Source organism: Pseudoliparis swirei, chromosome 2 (genome assembly GCF_029220125.1).
Source record: "Pseudoliparis swirei isolate HS2019 ecotype Mariana Trench chromosome 2, NWPU_hadal_v1, whole genome shotgun sequence".
NCBI lineage: Eukaryota > Metazoa > Chordata > Actinopteri > Perciformes > Liparidae > Pseudoliparis > Pseudoliparis swirei.
The window spans coordinates 1,515,188-1,538,426 of NC_079389.1; the positions used below are offsets into that span (position 1 = coordinate 1,515,188).

General features: G+C 41.7%; 1 protein-coding gene and 1 long non-coding RNA gene across 3 annotated transcripts in view; one reads left to right on the top strand and one right to left on the bottom strand.

Moving 5' to 3' along the window:
• Positions 1–23,239, bottom strand: part of LOC130208262 (uncharacterized) — a 226,752-nt gene that overhangs the window by 197,674 nt on the left and 5,839 nt on the right. The window lies entirely within an intron of this gene.
• LOC130208247 (inactive dipeptidyl peptidase 10-like) overlaps positions 1–23,239 on the top strand; it is a 155,689-nt gene that overhangs the window by 64,363 nt on the left and 68,087 nt on the right. For both annotated transcript variants that reach the window (XM_056437272.1, XM_056437281.1), the window contains exons 4-5: positions 10,547–10,641; positions 10,737–10,811. In XM_056437272.1, the coding sequence (XP_056293247.1) occupies positions 10,547–10,641; positions 10,737–10,811 (170 nt within the window). The remainder of the gene's footprint in view (positions 1–10,546; positions 10,642–10,736; positions 10,812–23,239) is intronic.

Here is a 23,239-nt window from a genome sequence, read left to right on the forward strand (position 1 = left end):
TTAAATTAAATTAATTTATGTTTGTCCAACTCAAAATATAAACGAACTAACTAACAAAATATGCAAACTCCACACAGAAGGAACACCCCGAGTGGGAATTGAACCCACGGCCCTCTGGCGCCACGGCCGTGTATAGTAGTCCTTAACTTTCCTTAACTTTTCCCATTCATTCTCTATGGTAGTGCTTATCACTACCGATGCGATATATCTTTGGCCACGTGGGATTTTTTGGGGGCGCTTTCCCCCCTGGACACGCAAAAAGACCCGTATGTTTCCCTTTTGAGTGAGGACACACAGCAGCAGCACTGGGGCTCGGCGCCTTGCAACAGTTCTTTTCTTTTTTTCAGTTACCAAACAGTAATACGCCACACGTGGATTTTGGGGCGCTTGTTTCCCCACGAGGAGAAGAGACCGTATGTATGTTCTTTGAGTGAGACAGACCCTGCAGCGCAGCACCTGAGGCTCGCGGCTTCTCTTTCATCTTTCTTTTTCACCCAAACACACAGTCGGCACGATTTTGTTAATGAAGTTACTTCATGAACGGTTCTCAGTTGTATATGTTGGTCAACTGCTTCTATAGTTTACTTTACTTGTGTTGGTTAGCATTGTAACACTGTGTGTTGTTAGCACCATCGGTTTAGTATATTGAATGGGGCGTATTTAATGAATATTGTTGTGTGTGTGGTCAACATCAACAGGAACTCATTGACTTGTCTTTATGAATAATATTAGTTTGAATGGGTAATTACTACAGTTCCCCACGTTTAAGATGGGTTCAAGTTCTATGACAATGCTTAAGCAGAATAAAGAATAATAAGGTGGAAAACACTTAGTTTTGTTTGTCCGTCTGCCTATATCTGTGTAATAAATGAAGCTGTTACCTAGTTATTACAAATGCTCATCACTGTTAACGTGAGGGACTCTGTCTATGCGCTTTGTTTGTGTTTTGCTGTGCACAGGAGATGATGAAGAAGACCACCAACTTCTTCCCAGGCAGGAAGGCGGTGTCCTTCAGAAAGGGCCCATCAGGTCATCTGCGGCAGGATCCCTCCGATGAGGATGGAGGATGAAAACCGATCCTCGCTTTCAGAGGAGTGTCCTGCTCAGCCAGCATCGCGTGAGCACCAATGCTCTGACCGCGGTCCTTCAGCGGGGAGGAGATGTGTCCGACCGGCAGGAGGTGATGGGGGGGAGTCCACCCCCTGCAGCCACATCTAGAACTCTAGGTCAGCTCGCTAACACATACAGCTCTGTAGTGACCATGTACCACACACACACCTCGTGTTCATGTTTCATCTCCCAGTGATGGAGGAGGAGCTGGAGAGAGAGATGTTGAATCTGTCTCCTCAAGTTCGACACTAGACTAAGTGGATCTACTCTAACAAACGGAGCTTTTTAAATCAGACTGTACATGGTAACAATCTAATGTCATCGCCTGTGGGTCATCCCCAGCAGCAGTCTCCAGAGCCCCGGATGTGTCTTCACCAACAGGGTTTTCCCACCCGTGTGGAGGAGGATTCAGTTTCACCAGAGTCCTCCCTGCCATCACGATTCTTTGAAATAGTTTGTTATTGTGGCCGTGTTCTGGCCTGTTCTGATGTGTTCTTACTCTCCTACTAACTGAAGGATTTAACATGTCGCCTATGATGGTAAGTGTTTTCTTTTTTGCATGCTCTAGGTTGTCCTTTCTCAGGATGTGGCATGTGAACAAAAAACGTTCATACATGCCACATCTTTGATTGACAGGCTGTGTGCTATATATTGCTATTGTTTCTCTGCGTTACCTGACAAACAAAATAGCAACTTAGAATTAAAGTAAAGGGTATTTTAAGTCTGAAAAAGCAGCAGGTAAAATATACACTGAGAAGCATTAACACACTTTGTGTAAGGAAGATGACAAAGAGTTGTTTTGTTCCAGCCCACGGACCAAGTCACCAGCTGCAGCGACTGTTTCCCTGTGGCTAAAGCTTCAGTAAAGGTTATTATTTAGTTTTGCTCCTCACGTTCCACCATCCTGAACGTCGTTCTCAACGTGTCGCTTTTTCTTTTTTTTTTTTCTCCCACAGCGAACTCTGCTGCCTGCCCTCCCCCTCCCTGCTGCTCGCCCCCAGCCTTGCTCAGGAGGGGGAGGAAGAGGAGCCCAGGTGTTGAGTCCAAGTGTTGTGTCGCTCCTCGCCTCGCAGGGTGTTATAGAGTGTATATTAATCATGTATTGATAACATCTGCTGTTAACAATTAGTTTTTCACATCTGTTGTTCAAACTTTGTTCCAAAGCACATGCAAAGCAATCCCACCTCTTCTGCAGAGAGCCGGAGAGATACGACACAAAGCACATACAAAGCCAGCGTCCCACACCTCTTCTGCGAGAGCGAATCTACAGTGACCACACATATATATATAGTTCGAGTAATACTTTTTTATTCATTTCATTTGTTTTACATTAATTCTTTGAGAGGATTTTAATTGTGTTCATTTTAGAATTCAGCTGTGTATTTTCAATAAAATATATTAAAATCATCCCTTTGACTGTCTTCACTTTCGTGGAATTAATACATGGAAAAATAAATAATACAATATTTAGATATGATCAGCTGTATACTTAATCATGTATACAATAAACATGTAAAATAAACATGTTGTGCCCTAATAAAAGTACATCTGAAGCATTATATTTAAAGTTTAATATTATTTGCATTATTACTTTAGGGCTATAAATGATTCTATTTCGATTCTTTAATTTTAAGTAAGTGATGCATGCTAAACAAATAAAGAAAGTTTATTATTGAGATTAAATGTAGGTGTCTTCTCACATTTTGGATAATTTAAAAATAAAAAATACTCTTATTAAATTAGTTAAGGTGGGAATTGCGCGCCTTCGGCTCTCAGCATGAAAAGTCTCCTACTATATGTGCTGCTGCTGGCCTCTGGCTGTGAGGCGACAGTGCTAGCCACTACACTACCGTACAGCCCTAAAAGTGTCTTCACCTCATGCAAACAACTGATTTTCAGCTGGCGCATGCGCAAAGGGTAGTCCTCAATGAAACACATTTATTTTGAGTTGATATGCACACCATCTAACCTAAATAAATCTAATAAATGAAAGTATTCATACATTTTGTGTTACACCCATTAAATATAAATATCTATTTTTGTAATTGATTTATTTAAATTTATCAAACAATATTTAAATGTGTCACCTCGAAGAAGGGCTTGAATCGTTTTTGTGAGTGTAACCTAAATAAATCTAATAAATGAAAGTATTCATACATTTTGTGTTACACCCATTCAATATAAATATCTTCATTTTGTAATTGATTTATTTAAATGTATCAAACAATATTTAAATGTGTCACCTCTAAGAAGGGCTTGAATCATTTTTTGAGTGTACTCATTGGACCTCACCAACAGATAGTGTGTTGTATTGAGTGTCTGTTGTATTCATAATGTGTCATGCAGCTCTAAATGTGTCATTAATCTGCTTGTGAGTCTTTCACCCAAAGGGTTAATTTATTCCACCAGTTTTAGGACAAAAATCTCTCAAGATTATGAATTACAATCCTACCAAGTGATGTGATAAGATTCATGTTTTTTGGCATTTATTTAAATTCAAATCTATGGCTTTCGTATTTGCTGTTTTGGATTGTGTGAGTTAAGAATGTAGAAATAATTGAATGATTTGACGTGTTTATGTTCTCGTTAGACTTCATCGATAGTTAGTCTAATTGTGCTGCTGGTTGTGGTTGTACTGGTTGTACTGTGGTACAGCAGGGGCCCAACAGAGGGCTGTCAATATCCTGTCCATGGGCTGCAAGTGCTGACAAAACGTATTCTGCTTCTTTTTTTCATCAACATGAAAACTAAAGTGTCCAAGCAGCAAACCACATATGCCGTTTTAAATGAATCCCTTTACCAGGAGCAGTGGCTGGCGCTGAGTCCTTACACCCCAACATATGATACCATATTGTACCGTCAGCCTCCGCACAACCGAGCACTCCTGTTCTATTTCTAACAAGTTGGCTTTGAGCTTGACCAGCTGTGACACTCGGTGGAACCGTAGGGACCGCCGACACGCGTTACGCAACCGCCTCTAAATAATTCAGTGTGTGCTATGCATATTACATTGTGAGTTCCCACTTGTCCTCAGACTCTGTACTCCATTGGCTGTGTATAGTCTTCTGCCAGTGGAAGGGCTCTCAGTTAAGCTAAAATTCACTCCTCAGTGCATTCCACCCCCCAGCACACCCACACACACACCTCCCTGCAGGCTGCAGCCAGTAGCTGTAGCCGTGTAGCAAAGGTTTCAAAATAGGGTCTCAGTAATGAGTGTCCATGGCAACGCATGAACTATTGTGTTGCAGCTGTTTGTCTTTGGTATCTGTTGGGAAGTGAACACGTAAACAACATTCAGTGCTAATCTGGGCCATAGCATGCCCTGGAGGGTGCTTGGCAGAAGGTTGGAGCATGGGTGTGTTGCACATCTGTTTGTGATGCAGGTGATTAGAGTCGGGGTCTTGTCCCAACTCTTTTTTATAAACCGTAATAACAATCTCTAAACAACGGTATTAGTTGTCTTAAAAACCTGTATAAATACTGAATACATGTATCATACAACAGCAGTTGCAACCATGTATACCATAATTACATTTAACTACATGTAATTGTTGCTATGTATATATATGTCATGACCCGGAGTTTTTGTGTCTTATTTTGAAGGCCCTGTCTCTCGTGTCCTCTGTTTCCCTGTATTTCCTGTCCCTGTGTGTCTGCCCTGGTCCTGATTGTGTGATTGCTAGCCCCGCCCTCATTGTGTCCACCTGTGTCTCGTTCCCCGGTGTCCAATCACCTCCACATCCCTGTGTATTCAAACCCTGTTTGTCTCATTCCCCAGTGTTGGTTTGGGTTTGACCTGTTTTGAGCAAAAGGTTACATTTTCTGTGGAACGTTGTTGGCATTTGGGTCCTCTCTCTCTCTGGCTACAACAGCCTCCTGACAATATTACATTGAATACACACACCTTTTACAATGTCTACTTGGCACCAATCAGTATTTTGATCATTAAACGTGATATATATCTAAATATATCAAGTTTATTGATGAAATACTCGCTTTTCTACTTGTCTATATATTTATAAGTGAGTATCATTAAACGTGATATTATGTACGATCAAATACTCTCTTTTATATATATATATATATATATATGTACATATATATACACACATAAGGTGTTTTTTTCTTCAGTATTGTTTGAAGTAATTGCACAAAGAAAACACCGCCTTTGTCTAAAGGCCTTACGTGTACACACCATGTACATTTGATATCTACTGTGTCATTATCGTTTCCTCACGTGGTCATAACTAGGCTCACCATGAAGAAATGTGACACATAATTACCGGCTGCTATAGTTAGTACTGAATGCGGTTTCTCCTTACTGCTTCCTCCAGTCAGCGGGCAGAATTAATCCTTCATTTCCCGACAGTTATGGCAGCAGAGTCTGGAATTTGACAGTTAAAACCCAAATTAATCTCAAAGGTTTTCAAAAGACAATTACAATGTGTGTCGTGGACCACCGAGTACAAATCCTGGAAGGGTGACATCATCACCCCAGCCTCATTTATATCTTTAAGGAGTCCTGTGTATGGCTGTTTACCAATTACACAAGAATAAATACTCACCTGACATCTTTTCAAGAGTTATAAGTATATTTGCGGTTGACAACCTGGGGTGAAATGGCATTTTATTTTCACTCGTGCTTTTCTTGCTTTTTTAGTATTATGAGGACATGATGTGCGTGACTGTCTCGGTAGCAACGCTGCTGTGGAAGCAAAGATTTATGTGGATGTGATAGCCGGCTGGACTTGGCGACATGTGTCCTTGATCTTCAATGAACAGTCTCCGTGCTCCATGTGGTAAGCAGGGGGCGTTGTGTTGGCGGCTGCCTCTTCCAAGGACTAGAACTAAACTGTTCCTGGAACTGCTGGTTTTGGACAGGAAGCAAACAGATTTGGCTTTTTGTTATACAGCCGCACCGTTTGTGTTTAGCAGCGTCTGAACGAGGAGTCGGTGCTGTTGTTTGATGAAGCGCCTTCAAAAGTTTGCCGACACCCTTGAAGCGGACATTATTGACGGTACAGTACTGCCTCGAGTACCTTATTGCTAAATGAAACCACATTGTCACATTGAACTACTTTCCCTTATCAACAAAAGCTGGAAGAGTATCGATACATTTAAAACTAGAATGGGGACTCGGTAGAGCGCATACCTTCGCATATCACAAGATTGGGCATTGAATTATGAACATGTTGGCATTAGTTGCATGCCAATTGGATAAAAATTGACCGTGCTATGGTAAAAAGAAGATTGTGACCTATCCATGACCTTGACCTTTGACCCGATTGATCCCAAAATCTAATCCAATGGTCCCCGGATAATAACAAATCATCCCACCAAATTTCATGCGATTCAAGAATATTTTGACTTTTTCATGACCTTGACCTTTGACCCAATCGATCCCAAAATCTAATCCAATGGTCCCCGGATAATAACCAATCATCCCACCAAATTTCATGCGATTCGGTTTAAAACTTTTTTTGTTATGCGAATAACACGCATACAAATAAATAAATAAATAAATACATGGCGATCAAAACATAACCTTCCGCATTTTCAATGCGAAGGTAAATATGGAGCAGGAGATGGTTTTGTTGGTCATGACTAAAGCTATCACAAACACTTTATTGCTCACGTTATTTTAAATTTGTCAAGCTGGGCGGGTAAGGATCCTTCAACGGCCAAACTTCATCCAATCTTAAGCGTCCTTGAAATTCTTTCGTAGACCAGATGATTTTCAAGGATGCGTATGTTTACCCTCCATGCTCCTAAATAACCAACAAACAATGAATTAAGACGGTTTCGACACGTTTTATTGTGTTGCTGTTGATATTTAATGAAATTACAATCTGCTAGGTATAATTAGTTTGTCTTGTGGCTTTGAGGAGAAACTATTGTTGTATCTTCTGTACACATTTAAAAATGTGAACAATATTTTAATTGCCAAAATTGCTGTTGATTTTATTTATTTTACAAGAGGTCTACATATTTTATTGATTTGTGTGTATTGTTTGGAGTTATGCTAAATAAATATTCCCACTTGAAAGGTTTATGCAGTGAATTCATCTAACATCCACTGCTAGGTAGCAGTCTTGCCGAGCCTCTGTAGGACCCAGCATGGAAGGAGATGTAGAAGAATCCTAGACTTTGAGAAACCCCAGTTACATGTTAATCATATCTGTGGCTAACATGAGTCTAGATAACATATTGACAAATATTGATGTTCTGATCTTAAGCTGTAAGGAGCCTTTCATCAGGAAAACGTTGTATTTACCTGCCTAAAATATGAACACCCACACAAGCGTGGACGGTGACCCTAACTCTTTAGAAGTTGCGGAGTCAGGCACAGCAGGAAAAATATTCAAGGCATTTGATAATTCATGGGGTTGCAGATGTAGGACATTACTTATACATTTGAGGCGTAGCAAGCTACTTGAATAATGAAATGTTCGTAGCTGAATCAGTCTTCTTTTTCAGCTACGAACATTTCATTATTTAAGGAGACAAGCTCAGAGCAGTGAAAAGACCTATGGTGATGTTTTAAAGATCACAGGAATAACTTTCTTTTTCATCACCTCTAAATATAGTTTTTTTTCTCTCATGCACTGATATAAGGTTTATCGCTGCTGGGCATCAAATTAAAAATGATTTTGATGCTTTTGAATAGACGTCATTGGAGGGATACAAATTTTGACACATTTGGCAGTTTTTGCCTGTGGATGTTTTTTATGTGATCTTGTTTATATTTTATGATCGAGATATTTTAAAAGTTTTGTTAAATGCTTTTTAATACATACAAGTCTGTGGAGAGCTCTAAACCACCAGTGAAATCCATTAAGACTGAAGTCCTAGAGGGCTATATTGTTCCCTCTTTTGTTCTCCTATATCATTAGTTTACTATTTTTCTTATGCAACAGCTAAAATGATAATTCAACTGCCAGATTTCATAACAGTAGGAGGAGGAACTTGACCTGTTGAACCAATGTAAATAAAGAGGAAGCTTTCTCCTCAGGTGTATAGGAAGAACCAGATGTGTTCATTAAAGACAGCTGTGCTTTCTTGTCAAGCCATTCTTTAAAAATGAATGAGTCCCGGTGGCATTTGGATAACAGCAAAGACCCAGACATCACCCTCACACACACACACACACACACACATGCACACACACATACTTTCCTAGTAGCCCAACTGGGGTCCTTCATGCTACGTCTACCAAGTGGGGACCTTCTAGTCAATGTACACATTATTTGATGATGATTTGAAGACAGATTATCATGGAAGCTTCAAAATGTCTGCGTAACACGCTATTGGGTTGGAATACAACTGCACACACAACGCTGCCCGTACACGGCCATCCAGAGCAGCAGACATTAACACAGAGGTACAGCTTCCATGGACATTTAAAAAAGATGTGATGAAGGCTGGAAGAAACAAATTTTTTCAAACACTCCTTAATGTCGAGTAGCCTGCTTCTGTTTCTACTTTACAGACAAAATATTCGTGTCTGGCTGAGATGACTAATTGTTGATGCCCCGCCTTCACAAGAAAGCCCCCATAATATTAGAAAGAACAGGTGTTGGGCTGTAAGTAGTCTCAGTACCGCGGCTGATACAGCCACAGCATGGTACAGGAGGACGTGGACCACATCCTGCATGTGAAGAAGGGGGAAGAGTATCATGTTGTATTCCAAAAAGTATTGTATCAGACTCCAATCATCCAGGTAACGGCCCCCTGCTGAGCTTCAGTTCGGATGAATGTGACGAGCAAGGCTCATGTTGCTCGTTCTTTGAGAATCAATCTTCTGATTGAAAGGTTTACTTTGTTAGAGTTGACCACACACGCTTTTTTAATATCACAAGTCTACCACTTATTTAAAATTGTTAAAAACTGAATCAGGTTTTAAGATTACGAAGTTTATCTCTGTCGCCGAGCGATGCCTCTTCACGTTTTCATGATATTTCCACTTGGTCTTCATTTTATTTGACTGCTTCATCCTGTGTTCAATGTGTCTTTCTTGTCTCTAAAGCAGAGGTCCTCAACTTTTGTTGCGCCACGGACCGGTTTTGTGTCATTTTCTCGTGGGTGATAATAATACCACATATGGACGACGTAATAAACACAACGTGAAAAGGTGACGTTATAAAGATGACTTAATAAACCTGACATAATAAAGCTGATGTAATATAGATGACCTAATAAATATGACATAATAAATATGACATAATAAAGATGCCGTAATGAATACAAAGTAATAAATAGGACGTAATAATTATGACGTAAAAATTCTGAAGTAATAAAATGGTCCAAAAATACTCACCATTACGCCGAGTTCCTAGGAGCCCTGAGCTTGTTTCTCTGCAACGAGCCGGTCCCACCTCGGGGTGATGAGACAACGACACTCGAAGTGTGTTCTTCATGCCCGGTCTGATCCCTAACTGAGTTCTGGTCTCTGTCACTGCAGAAAGCCGCTTCACAAAGACAGGATGTTGGAAATAGAAGCAGGTTTCAGAGCTTTGTTGGCGATCTCAGATATTCTGCCTTGGTTTGAATCCAGAACACCACCAGAGTTGTTCTCTGAAACAGACTTTTGACACCACCGTCAGTCACTCCATGTGAGCTTCATTTTTGGGGTAACTTATCACGGAACCTTTTGACACGTGTCAAGAGGCTCAGACGCACAGGTAGATTGATGTGGTAATTTTTTTAAATAAAACAATGCAAACTTTCCGTGCGGCCGGTACCAAGGACCCACGGACCGGCTCCAGGCTCCCGACATAAAAGAATGCAACAACGTTATGCTGTAACGGGTTTCAATGTGGACATTTAACTTGTCTGTGTTTCTGTTTTCAGTCGGTACGTTGAGCTTGAGGACAGCTTAATCGTGTGAGAGGGACACGTTTACTTACTCATACCGAGTAGTTTTTTGTTTAACTTGTGTGTGTGTGTGTGTGTGTGTAGGTCTACATGCATACATTTCAGATTTTGAGTCATGGTGACCGCTATTTGTTTGGTTTTTCCTTTGTATTTCGTATCGCCTCATCCGGCTTCGGCATTATTAAAGCTCCTGTGTGTTCATTTTTTTTAACTGGCTGCCTGGTGTCTTGCTTTTGGGTCCACCGTCCGAGCTGAAACCAGAAAACAAGTGTGTCGACACAAAGGTATTATCAAGATAATCCCTCAAGCCATGACATTCGAGGTAGTAGAGTGTGAACGTTTCACTCAAAACCAACAACGCTGTCTCGTCAAGGCAATTTAGTTTGAGTGAAGGGTGAGGCTAGGAAAGCATTTGTTTGCAGAGGCATCTTCGAAGTTCTGAGAAGAGTCTGCTGGTTTTCGCTTCAATGTTTTTCATCTGTATTGTCTTTTCCAAATTAAAATGTTCTTCATCCAGATTTTGTATTCTTCTTTTCTTTGAAGCCTCTGTTTCTATTCACAGACTCCGAAGTCATCTACAGAAACAGTGACGGCCACGTCATCAAGTTCAACATCCTTAAAAACGAAACAGAGATTGTCCTGACCAACTCTATATTTGTAAGTACATTAGTTTTCATGCTGTTCAATGAAAAATGAGACGACAATGATTGACATTGCAAACGGTGTTGATATCTCTGTCACTTATTTCCTAGGTCAATTTCAACGTGGCCAAGTATTCCGTCTCCCCCGATCTGAAATACGTTCTCTTCGCTTATGACGTGAAACAGGTACGTTTCTTCATCTTCATCCGTCTCATACCGTCCACTCATTGCTGCTCATCGTATCGGGAATGTGTCACTCAGACGGCCATGAAACGGCGTTGCGAGACGATTCGCGAGGAATCTCATCACCTGGTTTTTCATGTAGTTTTTTTCTCATTCTGGGTGGACTGAATTGGAAGGAGAGCTTATGAGGACATCAACTTGAGTTTTGAACTGCATACATCACAAAAGTAATGACTCTGAACAATTTTATATTCTAGTACTGTTCAATATCCCAAGATGAACGCTAATAACCGTGTGATATCAGGCTGACATTTGTCTCGCATACCTGCAAACTTGTCGCTTTTCGGCGAAATGCGCCGTTTTTAAATCCAAATATGTCATCCGCGTGAATCGTGTAGATCCGAAGAGTTTTTTGTTTTCGGGGGGTCAACTTGCTGCCGTTTCTGAGATTGGAGTGAGGCAAGGAGAAAAGCTGATGTTGTGATCTTCGCAATGTGACGAGTCTTGACCAATCAGCGTTAAGATATCCCAAAATCACAATGATTCATCTCTAATATGATCTAATTGAAGTTGTTGCAGTCTTGTAACACGTCTAGCATATATGCAGTGTCAGGCACATATATATTATGTTGTATTTGTACAGATTGTAAAGCCCTCTGATGCAAATTTGTAATTTCTTATTTTGGGCTGTACAAAATGAGTTGAAAGGAATTGGTATATTTGATAGCAATATGTAAGGATCTTTTCACATGCTAACATTAATAGAAGGTAGAAGGGTTTCTATTCTTCTAACTTATCCTCTTACATGTGCATATTCAGTGTCATTAATAATTGCAGTTCCTTTAAATAAAGTCAGTCTTTCAATTTGGTAAATTAACTGGATTTAAGTATCCTCTTATTTTGAGAGTGCCGTACTAAATATTTGCACCTGCTGGAATCTAAAGGGTTTCTAATTACCTTTAAAAAAATCTAACAAGTACTCAATGTGTCAGCCCTCTATTCAACCAGGTTTTTGTGTTCTGAAAAGGAATTCATATCCACTTGTACCGGAAAGCAGGTGTGATATTTGTGACCAAATACACAATTTTTACACACCTGACTTGACGAGATGTGGTATCAAAAGCCACCCAGCTGACTCAAACTCTCCTTTCACTCTCATATTTCATTTGACTGGTTTGTAAGAAATGGCATCCCGCGTTGTAAGACAAACCCATTCTGAAGTCAGTTGTCAGCGTTGAATACACATCTCCACCATCGTCCTGTCGCGCTTGATACATTTTGACGAGGGCGCAGCGGGGGACCCTGAACCATAATTACCAGCTTTCTATCAGAAAAGAGTGGATGCTAAATGAGATATGCAAATTGAACCCTCCACTTTGGAAGCGATCAACGGTGAGGACTAGTGACAAGGTGATTAATCACAAGCGATTTGCAGTTTGCATGAAGGGTTAGATTTACAATTTGGAACAATGTGGCCGATACCCACCAGCTCATTTCTATTTTTAGCACATGGTAATGTTGAAGGAAGTATACGTGTTGGTCAAATGGAGCTTCAACCAGAGAAGTACATTTGAGATTGAAGACTTTACTGGAGAGACTTTCTTGTTGATTTGGTCTCGAAGACATGGACGGTGCGCTTGATTTGTTTGAGACTTGTTTTTTCAAAAAACTAGAACGCAAACAACTGAGGAGACTTGATTTGGTAACTCATAAATATTGGAACAAGACTCTGAGAGTCCAGTCACGCATGAGGCTTTGTGAGGCTGCCAACCCAGTCGTGGCAGTTGTCAACTACCACAGCTTGGTCAGTACCCCTGAAGGTCTGACACTGAGACACCCTTTAGACGTTGGGGGGCTTTCAACTACCTCGCATGTAAAACCATCCAAGTCTTTATTAGCTAGAGCAACTGATGCAGTGTAAACGGCGATATGTTCCGAGTAGAGCAGGAAGAGGCTGAAGATGGATAGGTTAAATAAACACAGGACTTTCCCCCAGGTGACAGTTGTTGAGTTATTGGACTGTATTGTTGTGATGTGACTCAACGACCTACTGACCAAGCGACAGTATTTGATGAGTTGGGAGTGAAAAAGTGTCGGTGCAGCAGTGCTTCGAGAAAAATGTTAACATCGGCATGGAAACATGCCCACAATGCCGATGTTGTATGAACTTGCCGATGCCAAGTAGATGTAAGTGTTCATCAGCCTAGTTTGACATCTTAACATGCGAACGGTTGCTAATTGGCACAGCTCAGTATGGCTGAGGCCGACTTTTAGTCAGAAACTATTGGACAAAATTGTAGATCTGATGATGGTGCGGGAGAAGTGATCATTCATCTATTTGTGTCCAGTATCAGCTTCCATGGCAGTCCATCCAATTATTGTTGACACATTTACCTCAAAACTATAAATGTCAACCTCATGGTGGCACTAGAGAGAGAGTTAAGGGATCACCAAAGTTCAATTCAGTTTCTTTTTCACAGCCCAATATCACGAATTGCAAACTACCCTCAAAAGGCTTTACAATCTGTACACATACGACATCCCTGACCTTTGACCTCAAATCGGATCAGGAAAAAATCTTGAAAGAGGCCAGACCAGTGAGTTCGGCCTTTGAGGCAGGAGATACAGAGAAGGAGGCCACGTCCAGGACAGAGGCTGAATGCAGGAAGCAGGGGCAAGGAGTCAGGACCAGCTCCAGACCCAGCCAGGTCCAATGGACCCTCTGAGACGTGAAGTCACATAGTCTCCAGGGAGGAAGCAGAGTTAATAATGTGTGATGGAGAGATGTAAACTCATCCATAAGGAGAGAGAGAAGAGGAGAGAGGTGCTCAGTGTATCCTAAGCGTCCCCCAGCAGCCTATCAGCCTATAGCAGCATCTCTAGGTCTGGACCAGGTGAACCAGACTCAGGTCTAACTATAAGACCATCAAGAGGAAAGTCTTCAGTCTACATGAGGTGACTGTGTCTGCATCCAGGACTGAAGGTGGAGCTGGATCCATAAAAAAGGAGGAGCTTGGTACCTGAAGGCTCTGGCTCCCATCCTACTCTTTAAGACTCTAGCGACAACGAGTAGCCCCGCATTTAGTCTTCAGGATTTATCGTCGTCAGGAGTGTCGTTAACAAATGTTGAGAGACGTTTAGAGGATATGAGACATGATAAAACTCTTAGTGATGTGAGAGGAAAAGTCAAGGGATCAACAAAGTTGTCAGGGTGCATACTCAAAATTCATGAGACACCATCCAGTAGTTAAAATAAATGTCACTGTGGACGGTGGAGCTACTAACAGACGAGCCATCTCTAGAGCCACGTCTACAGGACGGCTAAAGAGCGTTGCTGTAGGGTCCAAGTGCCATAAATAATTGATCTCATAAAATGAATGCCAAATACACATTCATGTCTATGGCTGCTGGTGCCAGAGGAAAAATTAGATTATCAAATTTAGATAAGGGAAATTAGCCTTTCATTTTTAAATGAATGAGCCTATAAACATGACTAGTGTAATAGTTTACTACTTTCAAATCCAGCATCGACTACTCCCCAAATGATTCAGACACATGGATCCATATATATGTTCTAATTTATGCTTTTAGTTATTAGGTAGCTTTCTTATTTTTATGAAATATATATTAACAATAATAATGCCATTTTTCTGTATGATGCTTTAAAAGGTACTCAAATTTGATGACATCATAACAGTAATAACCTAAACAAAAACATGTTATTGCATCACAGGTTGAGAGCAGATTTAAATCTGACAGTTAAAAAATATGAAGTGACATGCATATACGTCTGACATGAATGTATATCCTTCTATACGGTGTATCATTCTCACCATGGACCGGAGAGGGGAGATGGTTCTACACACTCCTGGGATGAGGCTTAATGTCTGGTTTCTCCATCAGTTGTGTTGATGTAAAACAAAGAGATTGTTTGGTTTTCTTAAGAAAACATTGAAGGCACACACATGCAACTGATGATATATACAGTATACATTATATATTAATCTGAAAAACATATTTATCTTTAACATCTTATTGATTATTTTTCTCAAATTAAAAAGCAGTAACATCCACTGCCTTTAGGAGATAGAAGTTAAAGAGTTTACAGCACCTGGTATTCCCAGGAGGTCTCCCATTCAAATACTAACCAGGCCCGACCCTGCTTAGCTTCCGAGATCGGACGTCATCAGACAAGGCAACATTTGCTCCCACAGATACCTTTTTTAAATCTCTTCAAATAGTGTCCTTCTTTTATAATACATTTATAACACATTAATGTTGAAACCATCTTATTGATTATTTTTCTCAAATGAAAAAGCAGCAATGGCCACTGCCTTTAGGAGATAGAAGTTAAAGAGCTTACAGCACCTGGTTCACACAATGCTTCGTGAGAGGATAAACATTGTAGAAATCATCATATTATCATATTATCATTAATTACTGAGATATCAAATGTGTCTGTCTTCAGAATATTAATTTCAGTGGCAATCAGCTCAATGGAGTTAGTTGTTTTTTTTGCATCTCATTAACGTGTTACAAATAGTTGAATAGATACCCCAATTTTGTACACGTCTGCTCTTTGTTGAATAATAAGGAGCGACACAAAAGACTGCCCCCACCCCGGATGTGGCAATAAGTTCAAACAGTTTGGTCAACGGGAATGAACCAACGCGCCGGACGTTGACTTGAACACATTGTCTGCAGAATTCAAACAAAATTACAAGTTGAATGGATTCTATGTCAACGTTGGAAGTGAAGAGAGTGAGAGTACGAGCAATATGACAAAGCACCGGTCAGGGGATTGTGGAGATGAACAGAAAAATGGCAAAGTTCTAAACCAGTGGTTCTAAACCAGCGGGTTCTAAACCAGCGGGTTCTAAACCAGCGGGATCTAAACCAGTGGTTCTAAACCAGTGGTTCTAAACCAGCGGGTTCTAAACCAGCGGGATCTAAACCAGTGGTTCTAAACCAGCAGGATCTAAACCAGCGAGATCTAAACCAGTGGATCTAAACCAGTGGTTCTTAACCAGTGGATCTAAACCAGCGGTTCTAAACCAGCAGTTCTAAACCAGCGGTTCTAAACCAGCGGTTCCAAACCAGCGGGTTCTAAACCAGTGTCGGTCGTCAAAAAAAATTGGCTGCCGACAATTTGGCAACACAACATTTTCTTTTTTCCAATCGTTTGGAGGATGGTAGACATGAAAACTAAGAAAAGAAACAGACTTTGTTACGAAAATGATACGAGAGTGGTGAACTCGTATCTAAAAGGCAAAAGCAAAAGTCCCATTGATCTGCAGCATTCATTGAGTTACTGTATGTTTGGTTGGTTTTATGCTTTGAACTCAGGGATTTTGTGGAGAACTGATGGTTCACTTTGTGCACCAATACAAATACAACTATGTTTTGAACAAATAATGTTTTAGTTTTTCCAATTGCGAAGGGTTCGGCTAATGCACTGACGAAGCCTTCAGGGTTCAGTCCATCCAATAAGGTTCAGAACCGCTGGTCCTAACAAACAAAGACCCATCATGTGCCCTTTTCTGTTTCTATTATTTTATTCTGATTTATTTGGGCCGAGTGCTCTCACAATTTGCATGCCGATTGATCACCGTGTCAAAGCGCTGGCACCTTGAGTTGGATCCATCAGACTCAAAGCTCCGTCCTCTCCACATTAAAGCTCATCCTCTATCCTCTATGTTCTCGTTGTTTTGTTTCCCAGCTTGCAGCGAGCCGCCGTGAAACAAAGCAACAGCCCTGACCTCGACACCTGTTTGATGACAATAACAGCAGTTCTTCTCAGAAAAATAAATTACTTTTCTAATAGGTTCATATCCGGTGCGCTGAGTGAAATAAAACATTCATTAACATTTCTTCGCCTCGGTAGGGATGTGACGGCGTGTAAGTTTGATTCCTGTCTTCATCCCCCGCTTCTTACAGTTGATTGTTTGTTCTGGATCTGACATTACGTGAGGGTTTTATTGTATTGAGAAGACGTAATGAGGAAAAGAAAAAGAATAGTGCACGGCGTTCTGGATGCGTCACCACGAAAATGATCCGATATCAGCAGAAATAATAGTTCTTTACATTTTCAAAGATATAGCTTCAGCACAGCCGCATCCTCACTACGTGTATGACAGGAATTTACGACAGTGTCCAAGAGGCTCAGCTGAGGTTGGAATGGATGAGTCTCTCATAGACAATAGACTGTGGGTCCATTCAATCAGGGGGTTGGCGGTTCAATCCCCGCCCTAGTCGATGTGTCCTTGAGCAAGACACTTAACCCTGAGTTGCTCCCTATAGCGGTGTCTACGGTGTATTCAATTCAGTTTATTTGTATAGCCCATTTTCACAAATTACTAATTTGTCTCAGTGGGCTTTACAATCTGTACACATAGACATCCCTGACCTTTGACCTCTCATCGGATCAGGAAAAACTCCCAAACAACCCTTCACGGGGAAAAAAGGGAAGAAACCTTCTGTCGAGAAACAGAGGACGATCCCTCCAGGATGGACAGAACAATAGATGTCATGTGTACATAAGGACAGATTTAGAGTTAAAATACATTCAATGAATATGACAGTGTATGAATAGTTGGTAGTAGGCATATTCCACGATGAGGTAGAGAGGAGGAGTGGGTGGAGTCTCAACAGGGCAGTGGCATTGTTGGTAGTAGGCATATTCCACGATCCTGACCTCGATGATCCATCAGGCAGATGGAGGTAGAGAGGAGGAGTGGGCGGAGCCTCAACAGGGCCATGGCATAGTTGGTAGTAGGCATGTATGAATGTCACATGATTGTAAGTTTCGTTGGACAACCATCACCTCTTCTGTGACGTGACGGTGGTTTTGTCCACCGTGAAACAGAAATATAGACGCAGAAAAACAATGTTGGTCAGTTGTTGATCTGTCCGCATCGTGCCTCACGACGTTTCAAAGGAAAGCACGTCAGATGTAAGAGATGTGGATGAAGGAATAAAGCAGGTGTTATTTTATCGTCTCGGTATTGTTAAGACGTCGTATAAAAATAAAAATACCGAACACCAACTTTTTGACTATACCAGATATGTCATCCAGGTCCGACCCCGTCAGTGGCCAATAAAGATGTGGATCTTTAAAAACAAACATATAGGCTGTGTCTACTACCGCACACTGCAATGCAGTGCACTGCAATTCAGTGCACTGCGTCGCTGATGAAGTGCTGTCTCAAATGGAACACTTACGTTAACCACTTGGCGGAAGTGACGGACGCAAATCTGTTCACGGCACCCGCGGAATTAAGCCGGGAGTGACGTATGCAAATCTGCTTGCGATACCCTAACCCTTAAAGTGACAAAATGAATGCACTTCTTGCCCTCTTGTTGTCCCTTGTTTACCTTTCTCCACCCCATGTGGAAACTGCGATACCTCCACAATCGCGGCAGGAGCCTCCGCCTTCTGGCTGAAGTCGAGATGGTATATGTAAATTTAATTGTGATTTTGCCTTACCTTCACAGCATAGCTTCATGTAGTAGTTGCAATTAAATTCTCCTAGCTAGGTATGCTAAATTCTCAATTATCTTTGTCAGAAGTAGCCTTCTTCTTTGCAATCCACATACACACCATATGGAAATAAAACATGACAAATCTGTACATGTTTGTCCCTAGATTCCAATTAGTTTTAAGAATTATCCACTGAAATGATAGGCATCATCTGCTTGAATTCACACAGTAATAGGCCTACTTTGACTGACTACTTTTATACATATCTCTGTTGTAGTGAAGTTCACCCTGATACAGGAATCAATGAGCAATTGAACACACAGGCATATTAATTATTGTTACAAACATGCATCAATTCTAATATAAATCAGAAAACGCAATAAAAGACTACAAAACCTCAATGACAACATTTTATTGATAAAATGACTTACATATTAATATAATCTTCCTTCCCTCCCTCCCCACTCTACAGCAGCCACCCAGTCCCAGGCGGCGCTGCCGTATCAATGTTGCAATGCCACTGCTGGCGTTGTATTTTGATGGCCACAGTGACATGAGGGTGGACTTCAGGCTCACCCGAGAGTCATTCAATGCCCTCATGGCTGTGCTGGGCACTGACTGACCACGGTTGGGGCCCCGAGATCTCCTGTCTAGTTTTTATTTTTTGGCTTGCCAGCGCCACCTCCTATCGGGTGGTGGCCAGGGCCTTCAACAGGCCCCGGGCTCAGTGCATGATGCCAGGGTCCTGAATAACAGCCCCATCTTCTATGAGCAGTCATACCCTCCACCAGGATACTGTATCCTTGGGGATGGTGGCTCCCCCTGCCTGTCCCAACCCATCTGCCTCATGACCCCCTTCAGGCAGCCTGTCCACCTCCAAGCTACAACTGCTGCCTGTCAAAGGCCAGCTGTGTTGTGCAGAGGTCCTTCGGGATACTGAAGACGCGATGGAGGTCCATCTTCTTAAAGGCCCTGGAGGTGGATGTGAGGTGCCAGAGGTCATTGGAGCCAGATGTCGGGAGGGCAGCAGAGGACCAGCACCAGCACCTCCAGGAAACGTCTCTGGGGCAGGAAACAGAAATAGGATAGCCATTCAGTGCTCTGTCCCAGACCACGATTACATTTAAATTAATACATACACGACATTAAAAAAAAAACACAACGATGATTGAAAGCTACAATTATTTCTAGAAGGACAAGCTTAGATAGCTATCGTAACGGTATTAATTATCGGGCGGCGTGTGGGCAAACGTTTGCGGTGTCATGTTAACCCGTTATTAAACTGAGCATATCCATTGTTAATCCATTATTTAAATTGCTATTTCGATTGGTTAACAGAACAGCCGTTGTTTAACACTGTCCGATGACTGACATAGCTATCTGTCGTCAGACATGCCGCTGGAGCAAGCGCCTGGAGCCGACCTGCCCCCGCTCGTCAAGCGAAAAGTGTCCGATAAAAGTGCACCTTCGTCGGACTGGCCGGGTGGTGGATTACCCAGCTAGTTTATCATAACTGCCATGCAGAGCCAATGGCATCTAATGCTACCTAGGTATGCTCACTAATCTGAGAATGGCATGTTAGTAGTACATTGTAATACCAGTACAATGTGTAATTACCGCTGATACTTACATTTACGGTCTGTAGCTTCGTGGTCTACCGCTTGTGCTGTCCGCCATTGTTTTAGAAATAAAATGAAAAGCTGGCGAAAGGGCTCCTCCTCTTCCGCTACGTCGCCAAGATGGCGGCCGTTTAGGGCGAGTAGTGTCCATCGTTTTACACGACATGTTTTGCCCGTTTGCAGTGCACCATCCGGGTACTTTCAGTGCACTGAATTCTGCTGGTTTTTTCAGTGGCGCACTTCGAACACAGTTTTTTTGAATTTTTTGCACTCAAACGGCAGTAAATGATCAGGATACCAACAGATGCATTTTCATATCCCCACTAATAATGTCCGACAGCAGGGCTCTCAAGTTTTGAAGACAGGCAAGCGTTAGATTTCCATCAGCACCCGATACAGCTGACCGTTGCGCGCGCCGGCATCGAGCCAAAAAGAGTTGTTGACGGGGGGGGGTGCTAGTGACTATTTTTTTGCTCCATCCCAATGCGCGCAGACCGGCGTCGGAGCTCTGCAGCGGAAACAATCGATCGGCGTATTGAGCACCCCTGCATTCAAGCATTAAATAGCCGAGAGGTTTTTTCAGCGTGAGGAATTTGATGTGTGGCGGGAGTGCGTGAGATAAGACCGAAATGCGTGAGTCTCACGCTCAATGCGTGAGACTTGAGAGCCCTGCGACAGCAATATTTTCTGAGCGCCAGTCTTTTTTTGAATAGTTTTTTACGAGGTGAGTGTGTAAGTGGCTGAAGAGCGAAATATCACCCACTCGTTCACCAACTTTCTCATGAAGCCACTAAAAAGTGCATCAGGTTGAAAAACTTTTTCACGGAAAGGCGCCGGTGACATCACTGCAGATAAAGCGCCCTGTCAGCGCTTTTCTCGCAGAAATCTACAGCATTTGTACAAGTGAGGTATGGAATATTGCCACGTTACCATAGAAACTGAATTCACGTAAATCGGAAAAACCCAGACAGTAGACCTCACCCAGATCCCCATTGGCGCTTCTCCAGACATGAGCCTTGCAGGTGGATATACCTACTATTCCTAGCACGTCTCAATGCATTGTGGGCTTTTTCCGCTGAAATGTGTTCTTACAAAAGAATAACTAGGAGGGACTCAAAAAGTAACACTTGCTCACAATGGCCCATAGATGTATTAAAGGAGGTGAATAAGGTGCACCCAACCATTATGAAAGATAGAAACTGCTGATGGGGCGCATCAACCTGCAAACAGGGTCACTTATTGTTCTCTGCTTTATGAATTAGGATCCATGAAAGTTTTATAGTTGTGTGATGTCCTGTTGTAAAGTTTATAGGCAACGTGCCCATAAACGTTGCTGCTTTATATTTAAGTGAATGGCAGCCATCGCTGAGCTCCATGATACGTCTACTGGACTAGAACTAGACCGTATATCAGGCTTTTGGATAAACATATACATGACTACTTTACTTGGTATCATCAATTAATTGTTGGTTTTTAATTTTTTAAGATGAATTAGCTTTGGGAATGGGCCCGAGCATTTTTTAAATCCCCAAACAATTGTTTCCTCAGGTTTCATTTTCAGCTATTTTTACTAATGGTGATGAAAGAACAATATTATAACTGTATTCAACTTCTTTAATAATCAGAGTACAGCTGATGGACATTTCTGGTGACACCGGTGAGTAGCGGGCGGTTCCTGCTGTCAGTATAATTGATGGAGCTTCAGTTCTTTTTTTATTCATGACAAAGGCCTTAGAGATACAAACAAAGGCACAACGTGTTGAATGTTTAATTCCTCCAGAGTAAAACAAAACACTGGAACAAGCCGCCCGGCTGTCAACCGTTTGGTGAGAACTTGCCGAAGTAAGAACAGAGCACTCGCTGCCTCGATGCTGTAATTGAATTAGTGGCCAGATCTCAGAAATATTCTGTTTATATGAAGAAAAACTCAGGCAACTCGATGCATTGTGGGTAAGATTAGAGAATTATCAGATTGAAAAAGTAATTACTCCTAAATTTGGAATAGGAGACAGGATGCAGTGATTTCTACAAGTGGCCCAAACTGCAGTTTTATTGTAAGACTTGATTTGCTCTTTGCCTATCAACACATGGGATGCATGCAAACGTTGCTGCTATTGTTAATAACCGCTCTGTCAACTAAGGCCACATTTACACATAGCCGGGTATTTACAGAAACGAATATTTCTGCCCCTCCGTTTAAAAAAATAACGTCGTACACACAAGGTCGTTTTCAAAAAAGTTTCTGTTTATATGAACCCGCATAAATACGCCCCCGGGCGCCATCATAACTATGCCAAACCTGTAGTCGGCAGTGTAACGAGAAGGATAAAGACATGCAAACCAATCAGAATTCTCAAAACCAACAACAACAACAACGAAAAACACGATAAAATTCCTTTTCCTTTAGAGAGTAAATATGGCGCGAGGTTCATTTGTATGGACAGACAGCGAAGTGGAGCTGCTGCTTCGAGTCGCCTTAGATTATAAGGCAAATAAAGCACTCGATAATGTGGATTGGGAATCATGCCAAACTAAATATAGGGATATGTTGGCATTGTTCTTCGAACAGTACCCGTCCGAGACCTCCGAGGAGTATCCTCATGTCAAGGAGGAAATAACATGGGCGCACCTAAGCAAACTAACGGTAAACAGGACACTCACATGACGTGAAGCATTTTTAGTCGCATACTGTGACGTTTGACAACCTAAAACTCCATTTGACTTAGTTCACACGCAAACACAAAAACAGAGTTTTCAGAAATCTCCACTTTGGCCGGAGTTTTTAGAAATGATCGTTTTCCGTGATAAAACCTCCGTTTTTGTGTAAATGAAAGGCCAAAACGCATGAAATTATATGTGTTTTCCCATCGTGTAAACGGAGTCTAAGTGTTGAGAGAAACTACCCGACCCAGATTACATTTGTTTCTGTCAGAAATCTCAAATCATAGTTTGGGATGGATGGGTCAAACACAGGTCTTTCACCCAGGAGACCTTCGTAAGGGTCTCCTGGGAAACTTCAACAACTTGACAAACATACTTACAGGAGTAAAACCTTGTTTTAACGAAGTATGACGGTATGGCGGTTCCACGAAGCCGTCACGTCTGTGTACAGATTGTAAAGCACTCTGAGACAAATTTGTAATTTGTGAAAGTGGGTTATACAAATAAACTGAATTGAAGCAAAGAAAAAATCGCTGCCTCTATTTGGTGTGCAAGTGTATGAGCTGTGGCGGTGCAGAGTCCCCCGAGGCTCCTGTAGTCCTAAAGGACAGAAATGGGAAGACAAGAACGGGGTTGTGGGGGGAGGGATGTCGGAACTGAGTTGAACAGGG